The sequence below is a fragment of the Hyalella azteca genome, unplaced genomic scaffold, assembly GCF_000764305.2.
Source record: "Hyalella azteca isolate HAZT.00-mixed unplaced genomic scaffold, Hazt_2.0.2 contig3902, whole genome shotgun sequence".
In the NCBI taxonomy this organism is placed as follows: Eukaryota; Metazoa; Arthropoda; class Malacostraca; order Amphipoda; family Hyalellidae; genus Hyalella; species Hyalella azteca.
The window spans coordinates 284,638-311,047 of NW_025934131.1; the positions used below are offsets into that span (position 1 = coordinate 284,638).

Consider the following 26,410-nt stretch of genomic DNA (forward strand, 5'->3'; position numbering starts at 1 on the left):
TCAATGTCATGTTTCTACGGTACATAGCCAGTCGAATTGTAATAGGTCATTTTTATAGCGTTTGCAGTTATTTTATTGTCGTGACTGTGAAAATGTTTCAGAGCTGCTAGGAAAAAACGGAGTCGTGCACCGAACTGGCAAGCTTAGAACTGTTCTTTTCCCCTGTTAAACGTTTCGAAATTTTTTCCGAGGAAACTGGTTGCGATATTTCTTCCGAGGTAATTTGTTGCGATATTTCTTCTCTACTTCATTCCTTCCCGGATATTTTTTGTATAATATTTGCCATTTTTCAATTAACGCAGTTTCCAAATATAATGGAACGATCATGTATTTCCACCAAGTTGTAATCTATAGTATCCACGGAGTTGTAATCTATATATACGTAGTAATATAGATTTGCACGAATATTGTGAAGCAAGCCTCGTGACTTGTGTATAAGAATACTTGTGTTTAATTTCCACATTATGCTGAATAATACTGAAACCGCTTGTGTTAGTTGAATTCTGTGATCATTTGAGGTGCAGCTCACTGAAGGTGTGGAAGATGAGAAGAAAACGCAGCAATATATTTCTCAACAAAAATCAACTAATGTTGAACTTGAAAGATGCACGTGCAATAATTATGTGGAAATGGTAACAAATGAGGAACGGTGTCGGAATCTCTTAAGGTAAAACGTTAAAAAATATATTAATAAAATAAATTTAGTGGGAATAAATTCTGACGTCATAAGTGGAAAAGTCGTGCAAAAATATGATAACGAGCGCCCACGAAGTAGAACTGGCGTATTTGTGGAATAAAAATTGACATTCTGAAAATTGGTTGCCGAAACTTTTTGTTACCTAATGGGTTGACCCGATCAGTTGAAAGGTTCATCTTTTGCAATTACCGTGAGCTGAATTTCACCGTCTCGGTGCCACATTATCAGTAAAAATTACTTCTGAAACTAATTGCTTGCACATCTGTGATCTGAAGAACCGTATCCACGTTACGCTTTTCGCCCTCATGTATCTCATCCATCGAATAACTTTTTGATGTGACTTCAATCTGGAAATTCGACGATGCACCATCATAAGCATTCCTGTCTGGAGGGCAAAGGGAATTTCGACCAGCGAACCGAGGCCCCGTACCTTCCTCGCTGTCCACATGGCTGTGTGTGTCTGACTCCGCCAGATGTTGCCCATGAATCTTCGCCGGAAAATACGCAAGATACAGAACGAGTAAATTTGTCCGTGTCTGGACGGCGCTCTTTGGAGGATAGAGTTTATGGAACGGCATCGCAGAAATCAAACAAGAATTTTGCTGAAGAAGATACGATGGAAGTGGTTCCTCTAATTTCTGAGCACTCAAGACATGAAGGGGATAGTGTTGAAAGTCTTTTGAAAATGGCAGAGGGAAGTGAAAACTGGCATAGAATGCAATCTGGGAGTAAATACGGTCAACATTCGGGAATTATAAGGTCAAATAGTCAAGATCTTTTAAAGTAGCTCCGAGATTAAGTGGAATTTCTTGAAAAAGTTGCTTCAACACACCTGACTAAATCTGTGTCAAATGAAGTCTAAACGGATTTTAGTTCCCACAGACCGCGAGGATCTTCTGAAAAGTATTTCCCGCCTCCAGAAACGAACAGCCAGAATGTTTCAACAAAGCTGCGCCCCGCGGAGCAGCTTAGACCCATGCCTGAAAAGCCATCCAACGAACGAACAAATTTGACTGGGTAAACCGAGCCCGGTCACCCTCATTTTGATTACCAAACGAAGTCTCAACTGACGGGTTTTCATAAGAAAACGATCCAAGCATCTGGAGAAGCGTAAGCACGCTCCAACGAGAGATAAATCTTTCCTTACAATCCAGCGGAAGAAATCGAAGATACAGTCCGTGATGACCAGCTTCATGGGACGCATACTAACGGAATTACGCAGGTAGAGCCAAAGCATGAACAGCAATAGATTTTTGGGCCATAAAATCCTGAAAGACAATAGAGTTCACACTCGACTACAAACGAGAGAGAATAAGATCGATCAACCAAGTCGTCGAAACTCAAAACTGTAACGTTTGGCATCACTGGCTCGAGTCCTTCCCTTGACCGCCGTGTCCGGGAGTCGGGGTCAAGTAGAACGGCTTCACACCTGCGCCTGAGGTCTCAATCTCAACCAGATCTTCAGAGATCTTCAGGTAAATCGCTTTCGTCACTGATTTCCAAGCATCAAAGATAATTGGAGCGAAGGAAGATGTTACACTCCAGCCACAGCGAAAGTGGTCGAGGAAACTCTTCACGTTAATTGGTTCCTGGAACGTCTTCTGGATCAGTCAAGACTAGAACTAGAGAGTCCTCAAACGCCACTCAAATTTATGACAATTCTCAAAGCAGCGCGCACCGATCGAAACCATCGTAAGATACAGAACTTACGTCGAGCTAGACGAAACGAATTTTTATTCCTACCAGGCCTAAAAGCTCTGAGGGTAGTAGGTCTGGTTCAGGGATTGCTCTCGATGGCTTTCTTGTGCCACTCGCGTTGACGAATGGAGATTGCGGGTACGTCCTGGCGGAGAAAATGTGTGTGCACTTATCCGGCCGCATACAGTGCGCTTGTGCCATGGCAGTGTCAGGAGAAACAACATCGTATCCTTCCGTTAACAGCTTGACTAACAGGAGCAGCGGCCGCAGTATCGGCAGATGTTGCGCCGGAAGTTGCATGTGTCACGTGTTGATGGGCACTGAACAGCACGAGTGCTTCTGCGAACACTCTTGAACTAATATTACGCGAGTTGCACGGCCTAATAATTAACAATGAGAATGGAAAAAATGTCCTTATTTTGTATGTCAGCTGTATCTTGTTAGTAAATTTTATACCCTTATTATTTTGTTCACTATAAATTAGCATAGCGAATCTGAAGTTCATAAAATTTCCGAAATTTCTTTCATGCCATTGAGATTTTGTTCATTTCAGTGTTTTAGTATTGTAGTTAAATTTTTTTAAATGCAGGCTATGGTTCCTCTCCTAATAAAATTGTTCACAAAGCGTGAATAGTTGTGTTGAATAAGATTTGAAAGATCAAGTTAAAATACATGAATTTCAGTCGAGTGCTCACTTTATTTTTACATTAGATCGTGTACACATCAGTTTCAAAATAGATATGTAGTACAAAGATTATGGATAATAGAAGTCTATGAGATAAAACAAGATCACCATCACAGAATAGTCTACACAACAACGTCTTCTAATTTTAATGCTTATCTACTACGTCAATACACATGTACGTCCGTATAAATAGTTCATGGAGCCAAGTTATTTAACAAGAACCAGGAACGTTCGCGCGATTGTTTCAAAAGAGTTTTACAGTCATTCTGCAACCGCACAAAGAAAACAAATGAATCATAAATAGTTTCTAAATTATTATACAGTCGTTCCTGAAATTTTTAGTTTAGTAGCCACATGTTTACTAGTGCTTCAGCTATTTAGCTACCTCGCGCTGAAAGTCAAGATGAACATCACCAACGAGATGGAAGGTCTCAATTATTGAGAGTTTTTTGGATCAACGTTCACCCACATGGGGCGGAAAGTTGCAATTATTGTCCAGCCCTCTGAAGCTGGCACGAAGAAAGCAGCGTTAGCATCTCAAAGAGACGAAGTGACACGGAGGGACAAGTGACATGGGGGGACAGGTGAAAAGCAACGGAAACTAAGACACTCAAACTAGAGGTCGCTTACACGGGACGTCGGCCGCCCGCACGAGAGAGACAAAGAAGGGAAATGTAAGGAATCCTACCTACATAATAACTTAATGCAAGGAATCCTATCAACAAATAACTTAACCCCATAACTGAGACCCGCAGTGAGACACACCGAGCTCAGCGGTGAGGCGCTCAGGAACAATCCCCACAGGAGCGCGAAGTCCCATAGGACTCCTGACGAGCACAGGCACACGTCAGAAGTTTCTGCAATAAATAAGTAACAAGAAGTACAATTTTTTTAATTGGATTTAAGACTTGTGGGAGCAGAAGCACCTCCGAGCCTGATCTCAGTTAAAGAAGAAGTACAATGCTTCAATTATCCACTCTTCATAATAACAGAAAAAGTAAATAAGGCAAACAATTTTTTTTCACAATAAATACTCGTATACCAGAACGATTCCAAAAGTTTTACATATAGTAGTATTTTTTAATGAAAAACTTGATCTATCATTTTTCTTCTGCTCATTTCATTCTGTTAAGCAACCACGTGCAAAATCGATAGTAGACATAAATGATTTTCACACAAAATACAGGTTTCCGAGATTGGTATCGGTGTTTGATGAAGTTTTTTCTTGAAACAAAGAGTGCAATGGGCTTTCTGAAGTTTAAGGAGCCTAATGTCTTGTAGGATCAGTAGGCCCTGCATGCTCGGCTAAGGATGACCAGCAAACGCTCATGTCGGTCGTCTTCGGAAACAAAAAACTAATGAAGAACTTCGAACGAGGAAACTTACGCCAACATCCGGACATTCGAGTCGGTCGTTCAGTGAATTGATTCTATCTTCTTGGAATGTTCGGGTAATAAGTAGACACCAGAATGGTTAGGGATGTACAGTAGCCTGAAGGCAAAATAACCGACCTGGGACTGTTAATATAAACTTTACAAAACGTCAATTTATTTATTCTGCCATCATTCTTGGTATGGGTCAAATCCTGCATGATATCATTTCATCAAGTTATTTCACCGCTGAAAAATGTGTACAACAAACGATGACAACATGTAAAGGAAGGAACTTATGGAAGAAAGGACACTAACTTGATTTTTTTTTTCGGAATTATGAGATTCCAACTATAAATAAGATCACCCATAGTCACTAACAGGAGTCAATCGCAGATGCATTCAAATGAAACGAGGAAAGCAAAAATAAGGTAGGATCGTGAGAAGTTAGGAGATTAAATCACTCGCGGAAATGAAGAAGCAAGCTTAAATGAATCGTTTTAATTTAGACAGGCTGGAGCTTTGGGCTGCTCATGCTGCAGCTCTTTTTGGTCTTACAATCATATACATACAATTCGATTACGGGCGAAAATAACATGGGCAATCAACGAACCATTTTATTTAATATCTATAGAAATAGTGGTAGCCATTGAGGGTTGGATCAACTTCGTTCGAGGAATGGAAGGGATAGAACGAATTTATCTAAAATTAAGTCTATTCGAACGAGCGAAATGTACTGTATGGTGGGTAGAGAGATATTAAATAAATTAATTTTTTTTTAATTTTGATGTGAGAATAAAAGCCCGATTATGTCCACCGCCGAATGTACGTGTCATATTAAATTCGTCTGGATTGCGGTTATAAGTCCGATGTTTACACTCAGCAACGAACCTAATGTCGGATTGTGTTTCACTAGCAAGAGATACCGAGTAAGACAAGCCTATTATATCAAACGTACACAATTGTTATCTCCTAGTAACAGCACAGACTCGACATCAACTAGTCGTAGTCGTATCTCCTAGTAACAGCTCAGACTCGACATCAACTAGTCGTTGTCGTATCTCCACTAACAGCACAGACTCGACATCAACTAGTCGTAGTCTTATCTCCTACTAACAGCTCAGACTCGACATCAACTAGTCGTAGTCTTATCTCCTACAAACAGCTCAGACTCGACATCAACTAGTCGTAGACACATCCTACAAGTCACGGCCCTGGAATGATGACTTCGACCTAATCCTGGGAAGCGCGAAGCCTGCGTGGGGCGACATGTATAAAAATACTCGACTTATTAAGCATGCATTTGGTTGTTGCCTACTACAAATAGAATGAATTCAGTAAATAATTTTACTTGTGTACGGGTTAATTGAAAGAATTCTGATTGTGATGTCAGGTTCTCAAATTTGTCTTGTAGCTAAAAATGAATCAGATGAACATAATCAGTTTATTTCGTATGATTTGAAATTAAATTCAATATACTTTGCTGAATTGGTCTGATATAAAAGTTATTCGTCCTTAATCATTAAATTCAGCATTCATTGCTGCGGTGAGGTCTGATACTGAATTCTATCATCCTTAATCATTAAATTCAGCATTCATTGCTGCGATGAGGTCTGATACTGAATTCTATCATCCTTAATCATCTACGAAAGACGAGCGTGCGCAATTTTTTGCCCAGTAACAAGGGTCTGTTCTAAACAGTTAATACATTCATGTCTGACCGGGGCATTCTACATTAGTTATAGGTTCAACAAGGCGGTAATGCATTTTATGAATATAACCTTAATTTAATATTTCTATAATTGAATATATAAATTCGAGAAAGTCTGAACAAAAAAGCTCAAATTTAGATTATCAAAATAAGCCTATTAATTAAAGAACAATAAGATCTCACGATAGGTGAGGGGAAAAGTATTGATATAAAAAAATTTACAGCAATTTATAATAATTCACGGTAAATATTAAATTCACTATTTTAACAAACGTGTAGCTGCTGGTCATAAGTGAAGACAATTTTTCTGATATTCTTATTAATTTTACTTTTCCAGTTTTGTTTACTTCAGAAATAATCTAATCAAAATATTAAAATCAACCCCATTCTACAAGCTCACGTTCTGTTTATTCAACATTAGCATACATCAACCAGCAGATTAATTCTTAGCAGTTTCTTAATAATTAAAAATCATTCACCGTGATTTAAAACAAAAAATAAATGATTCTACAATTTAAAGACCAACATAGAATTTACAAATAGGGAATAACCTTGAACCAAATTATTGATACATCGTCTTCCTTTTGAATAATGAACACAGAGAAAAAACCTAGACCCTTGGCATGATGCGATTCAACTCTTGATAAAGTATTATTCCAGGCGTTATCATGTTTAACAACCATCATTCCATCAAGTATCTTCACGTTGAGAAAAATTACAACCATTTGATGAAGGGAGTTCGACCTTTCCTTCATTAATTAGCTTGCATCATCACATTCAGTAAAAAAATTACCACCTACAGGTTAAATTAGTTTGCTACTTCGCTGCCTCTCAGTAACTACCTTCGGATATCACATTCTACAATCACCATCATCTGATAATAAAATTTCTGCTATATTGCTGTCCCTCATCATTTGTCCCCTCATGGAAGCAGTTTAAAACAATGTACGCAACCGCGACGACATGGGTGAACTATATTAAGTTGACCCACTCTACAAAAACTTTCGAAATTGTTCTGCGCATCTTCACTGTAACGTCATATGTGTAGGAAAACCTCAACTAAATGTCGTAAGCTTCGTCAAAAACGTGTTAAAGTGTCTGTTTTGATCTACTTTAAAAAAACTGACCTCTGTAAATTAAAATAAAAATTGTCCATAACTGCAATAAGTCACAAGACTTGGGCTGCTTAACCATGCCAGCGTCAGAAAACAATACTGTCTTCAACAAATGTTGAAATTGTTTTATGTAAAATGTTTGAAAAAATATGAGGTTAGCGAAATGAAGGAGAGCGTTATCATTGACACTCATTCTGAAGGTAAATAAACCTGATGTTGCTTAACATGTTAATGATTTCACACGAGTAAAATATAAAATGTAATAAAATTATATATCGGGAAATTCATTACTAGTAACGCCTGTGGATTACTGACAATGAGATTAATTTCACATGCGTAGTTACAGGAAAATACTGACAAAATTATTGCCAGTATTATATCTAAACAGGATGTTTTGTATGTAATTATTCAAAACAATACACCAATAACCTGCAATTTCGTCCATATAGACGCTGAAGAAATGTTAAATTTTTCATCCGTAGTTTTTGGAATTGTAAAACATTGATGCTTAGCTTCCCTGGTGTTGAATATAAGGCAAAAATAGTTGAAAAAATCTAAACGATGCATAAATGTTTATCCTTAGCAATATTAATCTCAAAATTTCTCTAGAAAATAGTTTGAATTATATACCTTGATCCAATTAAAATAGTTGGAATTAGATGATAATATTTTTAGAACGATTCCTTATCCCGTAATGAACTCAAGCGCAACATAAACGGTGCCGATATATTTCGTTGACGTGTAGAAGTTCCAGCATATTGTTATGCATAAAAATCTTATAACAATACAATACAGATATAAACTTTAAATAAACTTCAATAAAGTGAACACAGTCGCTTAACATCACCTCAAGGTTTTCCCACTTTAATTTTATGTAGTCAACGGAACATTACGAACGATAGCGCAACTTGTGCAAGACAGTGGCATTACTAGACTCACCGATAATAATTCAAGCTGAATGACAGCAAACTTCGTGAGAACTTTACAACAAGGAACCTTATGATAGATATTGAAATATTTGAATGAAGAATAAATAATAATAAAGCCGACCAAAGCTACAAAAAAAGTTACAATGCTTTAGCTTTAGGTCCCGACTCGAGACTCGTCACTCAGAGAAATAAGTAAGATTAAGTTCAATTTACCACGGGGGATTTATCAGCAAAATGGCCGTAAGATATAACAATTTTATCGTACAGTAAGTTTGTAACCGTTAAGAAACACAGTTTCACTTATATATATATATATATTATATATATTATAAATATATTATATATTAGGCAGAATTAAAAGTCATCTTTCGAATTAAACTTGTATCATACGTCAGCAACAAAACTGAACATTTTGTTCTGGGAATGTGTAGTCATTCCGTACCCTTTTCTCACATGAAAAATTCAATTCAATATAATAGAATAGAAACGATGCATTAACTTTTCAGTGAATGAAATGGAACAGGCGTAACATTGGATTAAAAATGCAGCAGAGACGGCGAAGACGCAGCAGTTGGCAAGGTTGGAGAATAGAGTTGAGAGGCTTATAAGAAAGTCAATGAATATAGGATCAAAATAATTTATGTTCAAAGTTATGTCAGTTTTAGTTTCACAGGGAGCTGAATGCTATAAACAAGATTCAGAACTTAAAGCTAAGTGATATCTGTATGATCTGTCCAGTTAAATAAAAATAAGCCGATGCTGAAGACAACAAGAAATATATTTATTTTAAATGAGAACTGAAATAATCTTATGTCATTGCACTTAATAATGTCGAATGGATTTAATTAGTCGCATAGACGTTAAGTTCTTAATAAAAGAATAAAACTAATCACTGAATATCAGTGAGACGGAAAAACTGGATAAGTTCTACGAGTGATGTAGTGGATAGTCCCGCTAGAGAGTCCCAAAGATGTTCATGCTGTGAACGACTTCTTTATTCTGAAAAAAGTAAGAATAACGGTATTAGTTTCTTTTCACAGGACCTCATGTGTTCCCATTAAGGGGAGCGTCTAGGGTAAAATTTATCTCGGCTATTTACAAACGGATCACTCTGAAACTTGGTACACATATGTAAAATAGAATTCTAAGACATTTTTGTTCGTGTAAATTTTTCGAAAAAAAATGAAAGAAAACGTGAAATTCTTAGAAAACGGCCAAAAAAGGGGGGACCGTAGAAATCTATCTCCTCCTAGGATTTTCAAGCTACAACATTGAGACACATATCATTCGATGCGTAAAGACCATATCTAAAACGCAACACGAGGGTTTTTAGGATTTCTCATTTTTGTGGGTGTGGGAGCATTTTTCGTAAATTTTTCGAAAATTTTTCAATTTCCCCCCCCCCCCGCGACCCCCCCTTTTGCGGAATAAAATCCAAACTATAACGAAATTAGAAAAACGCCGGTATTACGTTCTAGATAATTTTGTTGCGCATCGAATGGTATATGTCTCATTGTTGTAGCTTAAAAACTCTAGGAGGAGATAGGTTTGCAGTGACAATAAGTTAACTTTTCAGTAGAGCCCGTCAAAGTCCCGCGCGCATCGGAATAGGCACTCAATGTAGCAAGGATACAAAACTAAACGTTACTGGAGCTTGATTCCAGTCAAGGATGGTGGGAGCGACTGCATGCACACCTCCTCATACGACGCCAGGCGGGTAACTAAGGTGCACTTCAAGCAGACACTCTATTTAAAGTGCTCGCAGCGAATTTCCTCCCATTCTATTTGTTAAAGAACTACCCCTCCCCCCTCCCTTTCATGATCTGTCGTGAACGCATAAATCAACGTACAGAGATGGTTTTGGTACCGTTGGATAGATCAGAATGTCAGCTTTAAGATGAGACTAAAAACCGGAAAAGCCGAAATCCAAAATTTTACCCTAGACGCTCCCCTTAAACTTTAATATAAATAATCAATTTGTTGTCATTGTCCCAGTGCACGCAGGTGTTCGCACCCACAAAACACAACTGATCCCTGACCATGGAGCAACCCTGACCGCTGCCAAATAGCATTTCAATAATAAAATTATTCTTCAATAATAGAATTGTACCCATTAGTTTGAGATAATAATTGAAGTTGGCATAAGCTTATTACCCCTGGTGTATGATCCACATAATATCCTCCTTAACGGTCGCTCAAACAGTAATACAATGAAAGAGAACCAAATATGATGAGATATAACTTAAATGGATTTTTTGTCAATTTAAGACTGAATAATTTCTTAGAAAAAATAAGTAAAAATCGTTACCTTTGAGCAGTATTCCATAAATTCATCCATGGTTACCACGCCATCCTTGTTCAAATCAAGCTTCTGTTGGTGGAAAAATTGCACAATTAAAACTGTCCGAAATTCACACCTGAAAATCAAATTTCCAAAAAGTGGATTACATGCGCAAGTGAATAGCAGATTTACGATAAATTTCCTTTAGAAAACCTGCATATAAACAAGCACTTATAAAGAGTTTGTTCCATTACACAAGTCAAATAGCAATTTTAAGGAGGCTAAAAAGATTAATATGAGATTTTTGATTCACATTCTCACATCAAATATCTTGTCGACGTGGTTGATGGCTGTCGAGTCATCGATTCTGGGCACCGTCTGGTCCGACATCAAGTCGTATATTGATGACACGACATCAATAAGCTCGTCGCGGGTGATGCGTCCATCGTTGTTGATGTCATAAAGACTGTAGGAAAATTATTCATTTTTTCTAGGGAATCCTGAATTTGAATGAAAAGTTTGTGATGAGCTCGGGTAAAATACTGTAATTAGAAGAATCAATTAAAATAGTGGAGATCTAAATTCCAGCGATGAGGTATGTGCTTGTCTGATTCAAATTAAATTAAAAAAATATCTTAAATTAATACTGGTTGGCCTAGTGATTACAGTCCAGAGCACCAAGATTGGAGCAGTGAAGTCGTGGGCTCGATCCCAGCTACCTGTGACAGTTCTGGTTAAACCAGTGAGGTGGCAGCTAGGTGGTTAAGCACAGTAAAATTAGAGCAGTGAGTTGCGTGTTCGAGGAAGGCTAAAAGATGTGAAAATTCTGCGATGTTCAGAATCAGCGACAGGCCTAATTTGTAACAGCGACCGCAGTTACAAATTAATATATTAATAATACTGTACTTTATTAGTCGTTGGATGTTTTGCTCTGTTGAGTAAATCAGCATTAATAAGCGAAATGTTCCATTTGACAAACAACTTACAAATATTTTATGTGACATGAAGGCGTTATGCACAAGGAAGGTGCACTTGCATACCAGAAATGAAATCTACAGTCTACACTATGAAAAATTAATGGGTCATATTTTCCAAATAGTGGCACACTTTATGCACGTAGCATTGATAAGCAATTTTTGCTGTGCCAAACTGGGTCAAGATGATAAAAAAAAAGCATCGCGTTTTGGACAAAGCCTAAGTATATGTCAACGCTTCCGTTGTAATAAAAATCCTGAATATTAGCATTCACAAAATGTAATTATGCTCATAAGGCAGAGGCGTTAGAATATTTTCAGAAACTATCAATGCTGCGCAGAAGTGCAGATTAGGCAAGCGATTATCGTACCAAATAAGAAGACCAATCAGTGAAGTACTAAGCGAGTTTATTAGTACAACAGCATTGGCCAGGTACAGTAGCATTAGCCAGCACATGCCGATTGTGCAAAGTAAATTGCGGTGAAAAAACGACGTTTCATTACTGCATTAGAGCCTACGATGGAGGAGCCTCTTAGCAGAGATTGGGCTCTTGATCTAAGAGCTCATTAACTAGAGCAAAGAGGAGAGCAGTCTTCGCTTCGGCTTCCATTCTTCGCTTCGTGGTCAAACAAATGAAATTGAAAAGCAATAAACCTACTAATGCTTTAGGTTTCAAGATTAGATATAATTGTCAAAGTGTACTGCAATTTTAAATGGGAAGTTTAATAAAGTTATGACATAGGAATATAGATAATGACTTGATGCGGAAAAATGTATGATGAAGAGCAAGTGGAGGACCTGATTCAAGTTATAACATCTGTTTATTCTCCGATGAATTAAACAGATGAATGGGAAACTCCGAGTAAACTTGGGAGTTATTATTTAGCGTCATTGTATTACAATGATCAACAAAATGGAAATTATAATTTTTGCAACTGATCATAAATGAATTACTCAAACTCACATCGAAATGGAAAATGCACAAAGATTTATCAAATGAGGTTGAAGAGTTTTTAGTGGTCTTAAATATTGGTCTTTCTATATTTTATTCCATTTTTATTAGAAAAGACTCAGATAGTCTACTACTTAGGGCACGCACAGACTTTTTGGACCAATTAATTGCTGAACTTACCAAGCAGTTGCAATGTTAGAAAATAAAATGTTTGACGTTTTAACCATCAAATATTCGCTGGGAATCGTCAGGAACGAACTTAAACTTTCACGCCCGAGTTTTAATGCACTGGTATACATGAAATTCTAATGCACATATCTTAGGTTAAACCAACTGAGGAACGACCAACCTCATCTGCTGAATTAAGACTACAATGCCCGATCTTTAGGCCCTGATTTTAGACTCGTCAGTCAGAGAAATAGGCGAGACTTTGTCCAAATAGCGATGCACTTATTACCCTTGTGTGACACATCCAGACCTAGTTTGGCTCGCCAAATCTGTTTCAGTACTGCGTCCGCCCTCTGCTCTTGCTGAGTGCAGGAAAATGTGCTATTATTTTGACAATAAAATCCATTAATTTTTCTGAGTACTCTCTGAGACGTAGTCATTTAATTATACCAGAAATTATCGAAACTTTTGCCTTGCTGAATGTGTGCAGCCGTTTTGGACATTACTTTGATTTATTATTGCTAATCCATTATTTACTTTTTATAGATGCTGAAAGTTTTTTGATCGCATGAAGAAATCTCGTTCCAAATGAACTTAAAGAATCAATTCATTAACACAAAGGCAGTGTAGATATTTTATAGGTTTTTAGAGCGGACGTTTCCTGCCTTCAATAGAGCGAATGTAAATGAGTTAGTGCAACATAATAAATAAGTTAGACGTGTGACGTGCCTAGCAAGAATATAGCAAAATGTCGCTATAATGATAAGTACAATAATAATAATATTAATATGTTCAAAAGCTTTTTATTTTTGCTCCATTTAGATTTTCTTTTATTTATTTAACACAAGCGTTTCGTTAAGATTAAATTGTTTTTATCGCTCTGAGTGAGTTGTCGCGTGACATAGCAGCCGAGAAGCGAAACGCGTTGCAGCGATTAGATTAAAATAAGTTTTTAGTAACGTTAGGCAAACGTAAATAAATTTTAGATTATTCTTTTCATATTATATATACATATTTATTTATTCGTAATATTTGTATTATTTTGATTAATGATTTAGCAGACTGAAAATCAAGCTGTAAAGTGAAAGAGAATAAATGATAGAATTTAAGTGAAAGTGAATAAATTACTTAAGTCATATATGGGTTAGTTTAATAATAATTAATATTTTTAGCTCACTTAAATATCCATGCGACGCGCTCTGCGAGCGAGCCCTTGAGGAGGACCGAGAGCCCCGTGATGAAGTCGCCGAAGGTGATCTGGCCCGTGCCTTCAGGGTCCATGGTCCCGAACACGTAATGGGCGTACATGGCTGTGTCTGGACACGTATAGATATGTTTTAATGGTAATCAATGTGGAGTTATTTTTAAAAAATTCGGTTATAAAGAGATTAATATTGGGACTGGTTTAAAAATATACGAGTTTTCTCGCAAAGCTCCGAACACGTAATGTGCGCAGATAAATTTGCATTATACTGGTAATCAATGTGAAGATATTTTGTAATATTTTATGCCTAAAGTCACACCACAATATAACAATTTGGAGCCAACAATCATGCCGAAATAAAGCAATATTGAGTCAACAATCCCACCGAAATGTAAAAATGGTTAGCCAATAATCGTGCCGCAATATGAAATGCGGTACCAACAATCACACCACAAGATAACAATACAGAGCCAACAATCCCATCTCAATGTAACCATACGGAGCCAACAATTGCATCACAATGTAACCATACGGAGCCAACAATCGTACCACAATATAACATGCGATACCAACAATCACATCACAAGATACGAAGCCAACAATCATACCACAATATGAAATGCGGTACCAACAATCACGACCACAAGATAACAATACGGAGCCAACAATCACATCACAATGTAACCATACGGAGCCAACAATCGTACCACAATATAACATGCGATACCAACAATCACATCACAAGATACGAAGCCAACAATCACTACACACTGTAACCATATGGAGCCAACAGACCACAATATTACAATCATATCACAATACAACAATCAGACCACAAAATAACAATCATGCCACGGCAATCTCTCACTCCTGCCAGAGCCGTCGTCGGTGGTGTTGCCAACAGGGAAGAGTTTGCCGTAGATTCTCTTGAAAGTTTCTTCAGAGATTACCCCGCTTGGACATTCTTGTTTAAAACCTCGGTACCTGTGCAAAAATTTACGGCAATTGATTTTTTTTATATCATTATACATAATTATTTTTTACTTTCTATTGATCGGTGCATTATAAATCTGAGTTATTATTGTTTAAAATACCTTCGAAATTGCGTCTCAATATTTTTTCAAACAAAACGACAGATAACACCGTACAAAAAATATAGAAGCATTTATTTAACAGGAAGACTTTTTTCTACTGAACAGCTTTGCAAAACGTTGAACAATCAAAATAAGGGCTACATAATATCCATAATTTAATTATCATCTATACACAAAAAAATTATTTCCATAGAATTGCAGACCAGTGTCACAGTTCAATTCACGTTTCAATGCTAGATAAATAAACTAAATGGAGACTAGAAGCTGGCACAGTTTAACCTATGGAGCGTGAAATGAAAATGCCGAAACTCGGATATTTGGAGCGCCTTCAGTTCCGGAACTGTGACTCGATTTTAAAAATAATGAGAACCTGAGATGAGTATCATCATTAATAATGACGGGACCCTCAAGAAGGTTCCAGCTGTAGCTCAGATCCGAGTTTTTAATTGAAGAACATTTACAGGCACGCGCTGGGACACTGGAAGGCTGTAGTGAATATTCACTTGGCATAAGGTTGTGGAGAATGCTCTTTTGGAGCCTTGAATTGCAACATGGTCTTGCAGCATGATGCTATGTAGCTCTTTTTTTGCAAAAATATACTTGAATCATGGTCTTGCATCATGATGCTTTGTAGCTCTGGTTTACAGCACGATTCTTTGTAGCCCCCGGCTTACAGCATTTTGCTTCGCACAGTTTTGCAGCAAGATGATTTGCAGATATGATTTTGTTGTATGCTGCTTGCTGTTTGGAGAAGGTTAGCTGTTTGGCGGCACTCCTCTAAAACGAGAGTATCTGTTTGGAGAAGCGTGTGGTGCGATTCAGTGTGAATTGGATCTCCCGTATGGAGCAACGTGCGGCGAGCCTCAGGAGTTCCAGTTTGGAGAACTGTCTTGCACACTCATATGAACTGGAGCTCCTGTTTGGAGAAGCGTGTGGTGCCACTCACATGAACTGGAGCTCCTGTTTGGAGAAGCGTGTTGCACCACTCACATGAACTGGAGCTCCTGTTTGGAGAAGCGTGTTGCACCACTCACATGAACTGGAGCTCCTGTTTGGAGAAGCGTGTGGTGCCACTCACATGAACTGGAGCTCCTGTTTGGAGAAGCGTGTGGTGCGGCTGAGTTGGTCGAGGGCCACGGGGCGGTACCGCAGCGGCGACGCCTCGAGGCTCTCCAGCTCGGGATCTGAAGAAAATGTTTGAACTTTGAGAAATAACTTGAGTAATTCCATCAGTATTTAAATTAGGTGAGAGTAAAACTATATAGTATTATATAATATATTTATATGTATAACATAGATAAAATTGAAAATATTAATTTGAAAATGAATATTAATAGAAATATTAGAAATGAAAAAATAATAAAATAAAAAAATGGTAATAGAAAATATTATTATTAGTATTATTAATTACTGATATTATTTAATTTGACATGGTTTGCTCAAGTTTGAGTCAGTAAAAATATTTATGAAGAGTTTGCCAGCGAGGGAACTTCTAGATCCACAGTTCTATGAATTAATTTTTCAAGCTCGTTTCCCAATTTTTCAAAAAAGCATCAAATGAAAGATTTCAGTTGAACAAATTTTTCTAACTAATATATTCCATGAGCATTAATATCTGAAGAGAGTAAATACAGAGGCAGCAGACGCCAAAACTTGAGCGATTTTTTCACCTCCATGGCCAGCTTATTTTAATTATCTTGGAAGAATCCTTTCTAACCCGAGGCATTTCTTACCAGGCCAACATAGACGCACTTGTGCAAATGATGCCCCAAGAAAAGTTTCTCAGGAAAAATTAACGAGATGGAATTTGAGATTTCCGCGCCGGTCTCCAGGTTATGATAAAGTTAAGAGACCAATAAAGCTACTGAAGTTACTAGAGTTCAGAAAATCATGAGATAAATTCGTAAGTTTTCATAAGTACGATGGAAATTGAACTAATGGAAACTTTTCGCTAATCAGTAACTCTTCAAAGACTTGAATAAACGCTATAATGTTTCCTTAAACAATACTGAAGTTGAACAACAAAGAATGCAACTACTCTATCAGCTACGTACGTATATCTCCATTATTCTCAAAAATTGACGTCATATTTGCAGCTTCATTATCATTATAAAGCGGTCAAGACCGGCACGTTCTAAGCCATCCATTGTCAGTTATCCGGCAGCAGGAAGAAACATTTCCACGACGCCTCAGGCGTCAACGTACATTTTTTCCTGTACGGAAACAATCTAAACTTCCCGAATGATTAGCAACTTGCAGCGCGGAGAGATTTTTCATCCAACTCCGACAAATCCCTAAGAATTTACGGAATCTAGCGCCTGGTTTTATGGCCGTTCTAAATCATAAAACAAAAGTGGGCAAAGCTAGGGGACAAAAAAATTCTGTTTACAACATGGCCGACAATATCGATGACACTGACACTAAACTTGGTTCTTATCGCGCGCTGCCGATACTGACCAAATTGCAGCTTCATGAGGCTCTTTGTTCAAGTCAGGCTCCACAGATATTGGCAAGCTGGAAAAACTTTTAGAAGCTATAAACACCTAATAAACTTCGCATATTTTGTATTGAATAGTTTTAATGAGATGAACATAATTATTATGATTATTTTATTGCTCGAGGATGGTCATATGAATTTTTACCAATTATCAGAAACCACTCATAGTAATTTTTTGGGATAATAAAACAACCCTTCGACAGGAGGATGAGTCAAAAATATATTTACTATATTAAAAAATCTCGCAGCATACAACAAACACTAGGAAACAATTATTAATGACAACAATTGTATGATTTTCCATTTGCAATGTCAAGCACTTCACGATTATTATTCGTATAAACGTCTCCGAGCATAAACAATAAATCTTTCATGAAAAGATCGTACCTAAACGAAATAAAACTCTACGACCTTCTTTATAAAGCGGATGTTCGCAACGACCAGGACTTCATTAATGAACGGAAAGGGGGAAGTGGTATCGCTGGTCGCAGCACGAGATATCATTTACAGAGAGACGTCAAACAGACGGCAACGGTTCGCGTGATCTCGCTGCGTAAAGGGCATGTCGATGAGCAGAATATGCTGGCTCAGTCCCGGAGTCATTAAGCGTATCAAGCTTCCTCTTTAAAGTGCTTCTCCCTCGAGTTAACGATAAATAAGAAGCGTTACTTAGTGCGTAAAATATCTGTAAAAAGTGTCGAAAATTATGTTTCTTTGTGTTTTTATTTGGGTTATATACGCATGGCGTTGTGAATATATGCGTTTGCGCATCTACGATATTCATCTTGTCTGGATATTAACTTAACACAATTTTCCATTATAATCAATCTCCGAGATCGCTAGACGTTGGAAACAAATGAGGAAATAGGATTGAAAAGTTGAATTAGATATTTACTTCTGGAAATTTATTTTGCAACAAGAACTAGTTAGGTTTAAAGTAAGATAAGGAGATGGGAAAGAAAAGCTTGATGTGGACCAGCTCAGGTATTGCATTTATTAAAATTTATCCAATTTAACAACTTATTAGAGTCTCGTGGGAACAAAATTATTTGTATGTGATAGGATGGAAACTGGATTAGCGAGAACAGGATTAAGGAGAAATGAATTAAATGAAACGGGATTATTGGAAATAAAATTAGGTGAAACGCGATTAAATAAAACAGGATCAGGTAAAGAGGCAAAATAAGGCAGCAGACGTACGCCACCTAGCGACGGATGAGCGAAACTCGGCGGCCTTTGTTCATAAAAACCAAGCATGTCGCGTCGAATTCTAAGTCACGATTTTTTTTTCGCAATTTTCCGTCGACTTCCGAATATTTTCCTCTTGCGTCAGTATTTTGCGTCGACTACCGATAATGCCGAGTTCTGAATTGTTCGACTTCCAGGTTGGAATTGCACCATACAAGTAGCAAAACACGCGTTGCTGGGAAAATATAGCATAATGTAATATAGTATAATATAATATAATATAATATAATATAATATGATATAATATAATATAATATAATATGATATAATATAATATAATATAATAAACGAGAATCCATTTCTTCTTTATTCAGTTGACCTTCTAAAAGTAAGTTAGGGGAAGATATGTTCCACGCCCGTTAATTCAGCAATTAACTCCTCTATCGCTACTGTTTTGAAATGTTACATATTTCATCATTCAATTTCTTAGTTCCACTCATGAAATCTTTCAAAAAAACACTTGTTGCCAATGTCTTGCTTTAATATAAAAAATTCAAAATAATAGTTTAAACTCAATTATTGAAGAAAATATATAACTTTTCTCTGACGAAATCTAGTCCGACATTCACTGCATTCACTGCCGCATTCATATTATCTTTCTTCCACTTATTGGTAATAAGGAACATAACGCAGTCGAATTCAACGGTAACAATGTATTATTTTCATCCTTACTAACAAAATTAGGACGAATAACTCGAATATTTAAACTATTTGTTTTTGTTTTACAAATATCAAAATATTCAAATATATGGACAAATATTTTGAATATTTAAATTTCTTGGAACAGCGGGCGATTCGGCCTTCTCCGATCGAATGAATTCATTCTGCGGCCACAAAATTCATATCAGATATTCATCGATCATCCCACAGCTTTCGCCGTCGTAAAGCCCAGGTATATCGGAGAAATGATTACCTAAATCCGATGCACTGCATTTGATGGTCCATAGGTTGAACCAACATAGGGAATATTACTGTGGAATTATCGTAAAATTGATTAATATATCATGCATAAATTGAAAAATGTTGGACAATTTTTTTCTGTTTTTCGATGGGACATTTTGGAAACAGGTCATGAAAATTTCATGTAAAATAAAAATTACCAGATTTTTTGCTGCAGCTAGATGAACAAATTTATCTAGCAGGTTAATTTAATTTCACTATGAACAGATAATTTTTATGCAAGAGGTAAAAATATCACAGATAAGTCATAAATATTTGATATAAAAAAGTAAAAAAGAGTGTGAGGTTCTAAATTGATTGATGAATGAATTCACGGAGAACTAACTATTGTCCATCCTCTGTTCCAGAGCCCTCTTAAAAACAAAATACGCTGGCGATGCGAATAATGGCAAAATGAAAGACTGTCGCTGCAATTCACAGTTAAAAACAACGGTTACCTTGACGATAGAAGAAAAAAATCTCTTCACATGCGACAAAGAAGCGTGGTTTTACTCACCCCGAAACTGGGAAAAGGTCTGCACCCATGACGAGAAGACAAAGATTCACTCGCTCCATGACGAGAGAACAAAGCTCCACTCACCCCATGACGAGAAGACCAAAATATATTCACCCCATGACGGGAAGACAAAGATCCACTCCCCCCATTACGAGAAGACATCGATCCACTCACCCCATGACGAGAAAACAAAGATCCACCTCACCAAAGACGAGAAGACAAAAAAATCCACTCACATTAGTAACGGTAAAACAAAGTTCTGTTCGCCGTGACGGGAAAACAAAGCTTTATCACCGTGAGGGGAAAACAAAAGATCCACTCACCCTGGTACGGGAAGAAAAAGCTCCATTTACTCCGTGACGGGAAAACAAAGCTCCATTCACAGTGACAGTAAAACAAAGCTGTCTGGATTAAAAATGAAAAACTATGCTGCTCTCTTAATCCCGACTGATCGAGCATTTGTTTGCGCATGGGAACGACACTTTGAGCATCCTTGATTAAATTCAGGGTTCGCATGTGGTTCAAAATTGAGGTATTTGTGATAAATAATTTTTTTATGTGAAATTATTCCAGGTTGTTAATAAGGCTTTATATCAATGGCCTCGACAATAATGAAATGCGCCTCGTCAATGTTCAGTTCACTGGTTTTTATTGAATATTAAAGGTGTACATGCGTCCAGTCAGTTATTGCCTTCGTCTCTTCAGTTGTCTAATTAAGTTTCATGTACAGAAGATTATTACTTGCTATGATTTACAATAAATAAACTTATTTTTAAATCGTAATTCTGATATTATCTCTCATCATTTTCTCTTTCTGATCCAAAATATCTTAATAATTATACATGCAAGTTTCTTAAATTCGAAAGAATTGAACAGAAGCAAGACGGCTCGTGATATTCACATACATGGGTACGTGGAATTCATAGGAGTGCGAAACTTCAATTTGATTTGTAGACATTTTGCCGTTCCTGTCAATGCTGTCACGATAGCGACATTTCTGAAGTGAAGCTTGAGATGCATTTCTGAAGTGAAGCTTGATGTGCATTTGTGAATAGAAGATTGATGTGCATTTCTGAAGTAAAGCTTGATGTGCATTTGTGAATAGAAGCTTGATGTGCATTTCTGAAGTGATGCTTGAGTTCAATGCCGCCTCGCATGACTTGTAAGCAGGTATTTTGGGCGAGGATTGCTATCATCAACGTCACGTCACTTGCTAGCCAAAGGCTGGAGGATTCGTGATCGACGTGAGGTGTAATGTTTGGAGCTGTGCAATTCCGAACAATTTAAGACACGAGCCCGTATCGTGCTTATAATGACGAACTCACGAACTTTGGAATGTGGATTCTAAAACTATTGTAATTCTCAAGTAATGTGAATACCGAAATCAGAATGAAATTCGTTTATGTCATTACGAATGATCGGGAAAGTATTGATTAACGCGCTTTAAAGCAATCGGTATCCTAGACTTGAGTCCAACCAACTTCACAAAACTCGAGCATATTGCAGCCCCCCACAGCGTCATATCAAAACTTTCATTCCGTAATGATGATAGAAATTCAGCTATTAAGATAAAATCAATTATCAGTGACTGTCTTCATCACTTTCATGTTGAGGACAGTCGCTAACGAGGGAAAATGGCTAATGATTCATGGTTTTAGGGGCATATGGGGCGTGCCGCCAGGTTAGACAGATCGGTTCATCGCGACCGGTAATCACTGCATATCTGCTAAGGTCATGCACGGTGATTACGAGTACCAACACTTACGGTAACCTACGTGCGGTATTGTACTGTAAGAAAGCCTTTCTAGGCTTCGGGAACCTTTATGGGGGATTGGGACTTGGTTGCAAACCAGAATAAATAAATGATCAATGATTTGCTATTTGCCGTGATAAAATAGTAACACGATTTGGATGTGAAAGAGCTTTATTCTCGAAAATAACAAGCGGAACATGTGTAAAACAGATCTCATGAGCACATGCGCAACTACAATCAAGCACATGCTACAACTCTGTAAAGCTATAATACAAGTGGAAGTACAATCTCAAGACCTTTCGCCTTTAAATATTTCTTCCGCAACTTGGCAAAGATTGAACCTTTAACAAGTCCAAACAGTAATTAATTATTCTGGCAAAACAAATGGAAATAGATTTAGTATGATGGAGCGTAGCTCCCTACCAGTTGGCACTCTCGACTATGGCGCGGAGAGCCATCAGCACAGCGGGATGGCATTGATTAGTAATTAACATGGCCCCAAAGGTCAGGCCGAGCTCCTAAAAGCCCCTGACTTGGACGAACTCTGCTCCTGCAAAGACATCAATTCTATAGGGTCAGGATAATTATGGGTGTAGGTTCATCGGCATGATGTTTATTGTGAAGCATGATTTCTATTAGGGTATTATTATTATTATTTTTTCATAAAGTATTCTGTTGCTTTTTTGTTGGTGTTCTATCGAACACGTTTATTTTGAAGATTCGAAATAATACAGTTTTGTTATGAAATTAATACAAATTGGAAACGAGTCTGAGGAAATGCAGAAAATGTGTACACTGAAAACATTACCGGTCTTAAAGCACCTCTTTGATCCTCCCTCTTTGAATCTCGTGTAAAATCCAAGTAATCCTATTGTAAGAATTACTCAAATGTGGAGGTTGTAGAAAAAAACTGCCCCATTTCTTCAAATCAGTAGGGTTCAACATTTCTTAAACGTATTAATAGAGACAAAAAACTATAATAGCTTTATTAAATATTATTCTCATGTTCGCTCGCAATTACGTCGGCTTAAGAACTATAGCGCCGCCTAAGCGTCCAAAAGTTTCGTCGGGCGACGAAGCTAATTAGAGCATACGAGATCTGCCTCGTAAAACCTTCTTGTGCTATATTTTATTGAGCTATAATCCTTTGACCTTGCGACTTCAAGAGAATAATACTTCAGTTGGACTTTCAAATTACCGGGTATGCGTGCTAGACATTGAGACTGACGAGTGCAGACCGTTGCGACTCCAAGTTTGACTCGCTATAAAATCATATTCTGAAATTGATTGGCCTAGATTTATGAAGTTGTTGGAGCTTTGGTTTAGCACCCCAACATTTTGAGGGTAGTTCTACATGACTTGTGGATTCGATGTAACGATTGTTATGATTTTTATCGGAGATACATTAGAAAGCCAATATTTCATGGGGGTTTTCTTACATAGCTTTTAACGATTTTTTTCTTGCAAGAGTTATAATGAGAGGTATTAAAATCCTATGCTTCGTCGATCATCATGCCGGTGATATTGCTAATTTTTACAGTGAATAACGGCTCGCTTCATGCACAGAAGATTCAATTCAATTAATGCCAGGTCCATAAAGATCGTTTACCCAGGCATCTTTTCTTAAAAAATTTCTCATATATACGATATTTTTGTAAGATAAATATTTTCAGGGCCTCTACGCAAGAACGAGCCAGTTTGACGATGGTCGCTGGGAGTGCAGGTCGATGTTATTGCGTGCACTTTCAGCGGGCGCTTTCAATCAAGCGCGGGGCGCGAAAGACGTCTCTAGATTTTTCATACCAGCTTCTGATGGGGGCCGGATACGAGCGTCGGATCCTGTGATGCCTTTATAATGTGAATCAGGCGCCTCAACGCCAAGATTTCCACGGCTTTTGCCTCAATAAATGACTATTTATCCTCAGCATGCAGGGACCTCTTCTGAATATTGTTGGAACAGTGAAACTCTCAGTAATAATGACATATAGTGAAGTGAGTTGAAAACTTCATCACTGCCCAGATTTTAGTCGCAGTAACTTTTGAAAAAGTTGGGCCAACAGTTGAAAGACAGAAAAGATCGAATTAGACAATTTAACCTTTGTGTTATTATTGAATATGATTTTAATTCGCTATCGAAATATTGAGTTAGTTCTAGGAGGTTAACCTTGCCTTGCTAGAAAGATTATGGTACTAAGGAGCTTGCTAATTTTGGCGATTAATTGCAAGTTAATACGGCGCAACAGGTTGACATGAGGTAGCAAGTAAACTCGCTGTTGCTCGGTGAAAACGCTTTTCGAACCCGACATCTTAATGTAAACGCGTGGTAAATAGTATTATATACCGTATCTGGTATGCAGTACAAGGATTATAGATACCATTTCGACTACAGTGAGCAGTAGAAATAATGTTGAAATGGCATCAACGCTAACAGGCTTCAAAGAATAGCACAAACGCAGCGTAAACCAAGTTCCTGAAATATGTGATGTTTGCCTTGGAGTTTGAGTTTGTTCATCATTATACAATAGCATGCAAACTCGGTGTTGCTCGGAAGAATTGTGTTTGTTTCAGTAAATAATTTTTCCTGCAATCATAATGACTCATAAAGTAAGAAATTAAAATTAAATTTCGTATTGAAATGATATCTTTATTCTCTGCTTGATATAACCTACACTATCACTATAACCTACACTACTCAACCAAGCACACAAACGTGAATCTGTTTAATAGATTCTAAGATAATACCAGTTCTTCATTTACTTATACTTTTCGGAAATTCGAGAGAGAAATAAATTTCAATTCTCAATAAATTTCAAATTTAAATTCAATTATATAAACTTTGCTACACAATTTTCATCTTCAAATGCTTCCTGAATCCACCACGGAATAATAAAATTCCACAGTAGGTTAATATCTCGAGGCGATGCGTGCCCGAATTGCCTTTAATATTTCAAATGCTAGGCTTCAGAAGAAAAAACAAGCAAGCAAGCATACATTGAAAAATAATATGCGTTTAAAAATTACTTTTTAAAGACAATACATCTGAAGAATCCAGTGTCTTGGATGTTACATATGTACAATGAATTTCTAATTGTATTTTCAAATATTAAAAAAATTATTTTTCAAAAATTTTTTAAGATATCAAAATTTTGTATATTTTCAAAATTATTTATTCTGTCGACTGCTTCATGCATTGTCTCTGACATTCTGCAATTGTGCAAAATTTCAGATCGATTGGACAGGTCAAATTGTGTCATATATGGATTATTAGATTGGTAGCAGACAAAATGATTTTTAAATTTGTTAAATGAAAAAGAAAATTTTTTTATTTATAAAATTATTTTCTGTCAATTGACTCATGCATTGTCTCCAACTTTACGCAAGTGTGCCAAATTTCAGATCGATTGGACAGGTAGAAGTGTGTTAAATATCGATTATAAGATTTGTAGCAGACAGACAGACAGACAGACAGACAGACAGACAGATAGACAGACAGACAGACAGACAGACAGACAGACAGACAGACAGACAGACAGACAGACAGACAGACAAACAAACAACAAGAAGTGAAGTTAAAGAGAAGTGTTGTAATAATAAAGCACAAATACATTGGTGAAAATAGAGCAAGCTTCCACTGTAAAATGAAACATGCATACACAGTAAAATGTACAATTGACTGGCAGATGAATCCGGCGTAGCTGAGGAGTGAGGATGAATATTTACTGAGTGGCCTCAAAATTTATTTTAATTTGCCTGATATAATAGAGAGATTTAGTTTTTAATTATTATTGAATTTAATTATTGAATATTGGAAAGCCACTCGAATAACAGAATAGCCTACACATACATGCCCAGTTCTCGCTATAAAATGTTGAATAGGATAAGGAAAAATGATAAATTAGATACAATAATTGATGTTAAAAAATGAGAATATCATAAAGTGGAGCAGATATAAAGAAATTGTATAATGCAAAAAAGATACGATTATTTGACTAATCAGGCGTCAGTCAGGCTTATTTTATTATTGATTAACGCATGTAAAATATTCGAAATTTACAAATAATAAAATTGAAAATTTGTAAAATAGCATACGAAAAGGAATAGAAATGCGATAAAAATATGAGAGAGGGCGGATAAAATGTGTTATTTTTCACGAAAATATGCTGGAAAATCTACGAAATGTATCTAAATAATATGCGGCGTTTAAGAATTACTTTGTAAAGACAACACTTCTAAAGAGGCAAGTGTCTCCGATGTTACACATGTACAATGAATTTCTTATTTTATTTTTAAATAACAAGAAAAAGTATTTTTATTTTTTTTAATACAAATTTTTTTAATCTTTAAAATTATTTATTCTGTCAAGTGATTCATGCATTGTCTTCGACTTTACGCAAGTGTGCACAATTTCAGATCGATTGGACAGGTAGAAGTGTGTTAAATATCGATTATAAAATTTGCGGCAGACAAACAAACAACAATACTGTAATTGAAGTTAAAGAGAAGTGTTGTAAAATAGATTGAAAATTCACGGCAAGTGAATGAAAATGAGTATGGAAATCGTACATAAAACATCCTGG

The 26,410-nt window shown here is 36.8% G+C and overlaps 1 protein-coding gene across 1 annotated transcript in view; it reads right to left on the reverse strand.

The window, feature by feature from the left end:
• Positions 1 to 9,020: 9,020 nt before the first annotated feature.
• LOC108676865 overlaps positions 9,021 to 26,410 on the reverse strand; it is a 96,379-nt gene continuing 78,989 nt past the window's right edge. Inside the window, exons 4-9 of the mRNA XM_047879822.1 lie at positions 15,958 to 16,063; positions 14,654 to 14,769; positions 13,759 to 13,897; positions 10,808 to 10,952; positions 10,514 to 10,576; positions 9,021 to 9,204 (exon numbers count right to left, since the gene is read on the reverse strand). Of these exons, the coding sequence (XP_047735778.1) occupies positions 9,160 to 9,204; positions 10,514 to 10,576; positions 10,808 to 10,952; positions 13,759 to 13,897; positions 14,654 to 14,769; positions 15,958 to 16,063 (614 nt within the window). The 3' untranslated portion in view covers positions 9,021 to 9,159. The remainder of the gene's footprint in view (positions 9,205 to 10,513; positions 10,577 to 10,807; positions 10,953 to 13,758; positions 13,898 to 14,653; positions 14,770 to 15,957; positions 16,064 to 26,410) is intronic.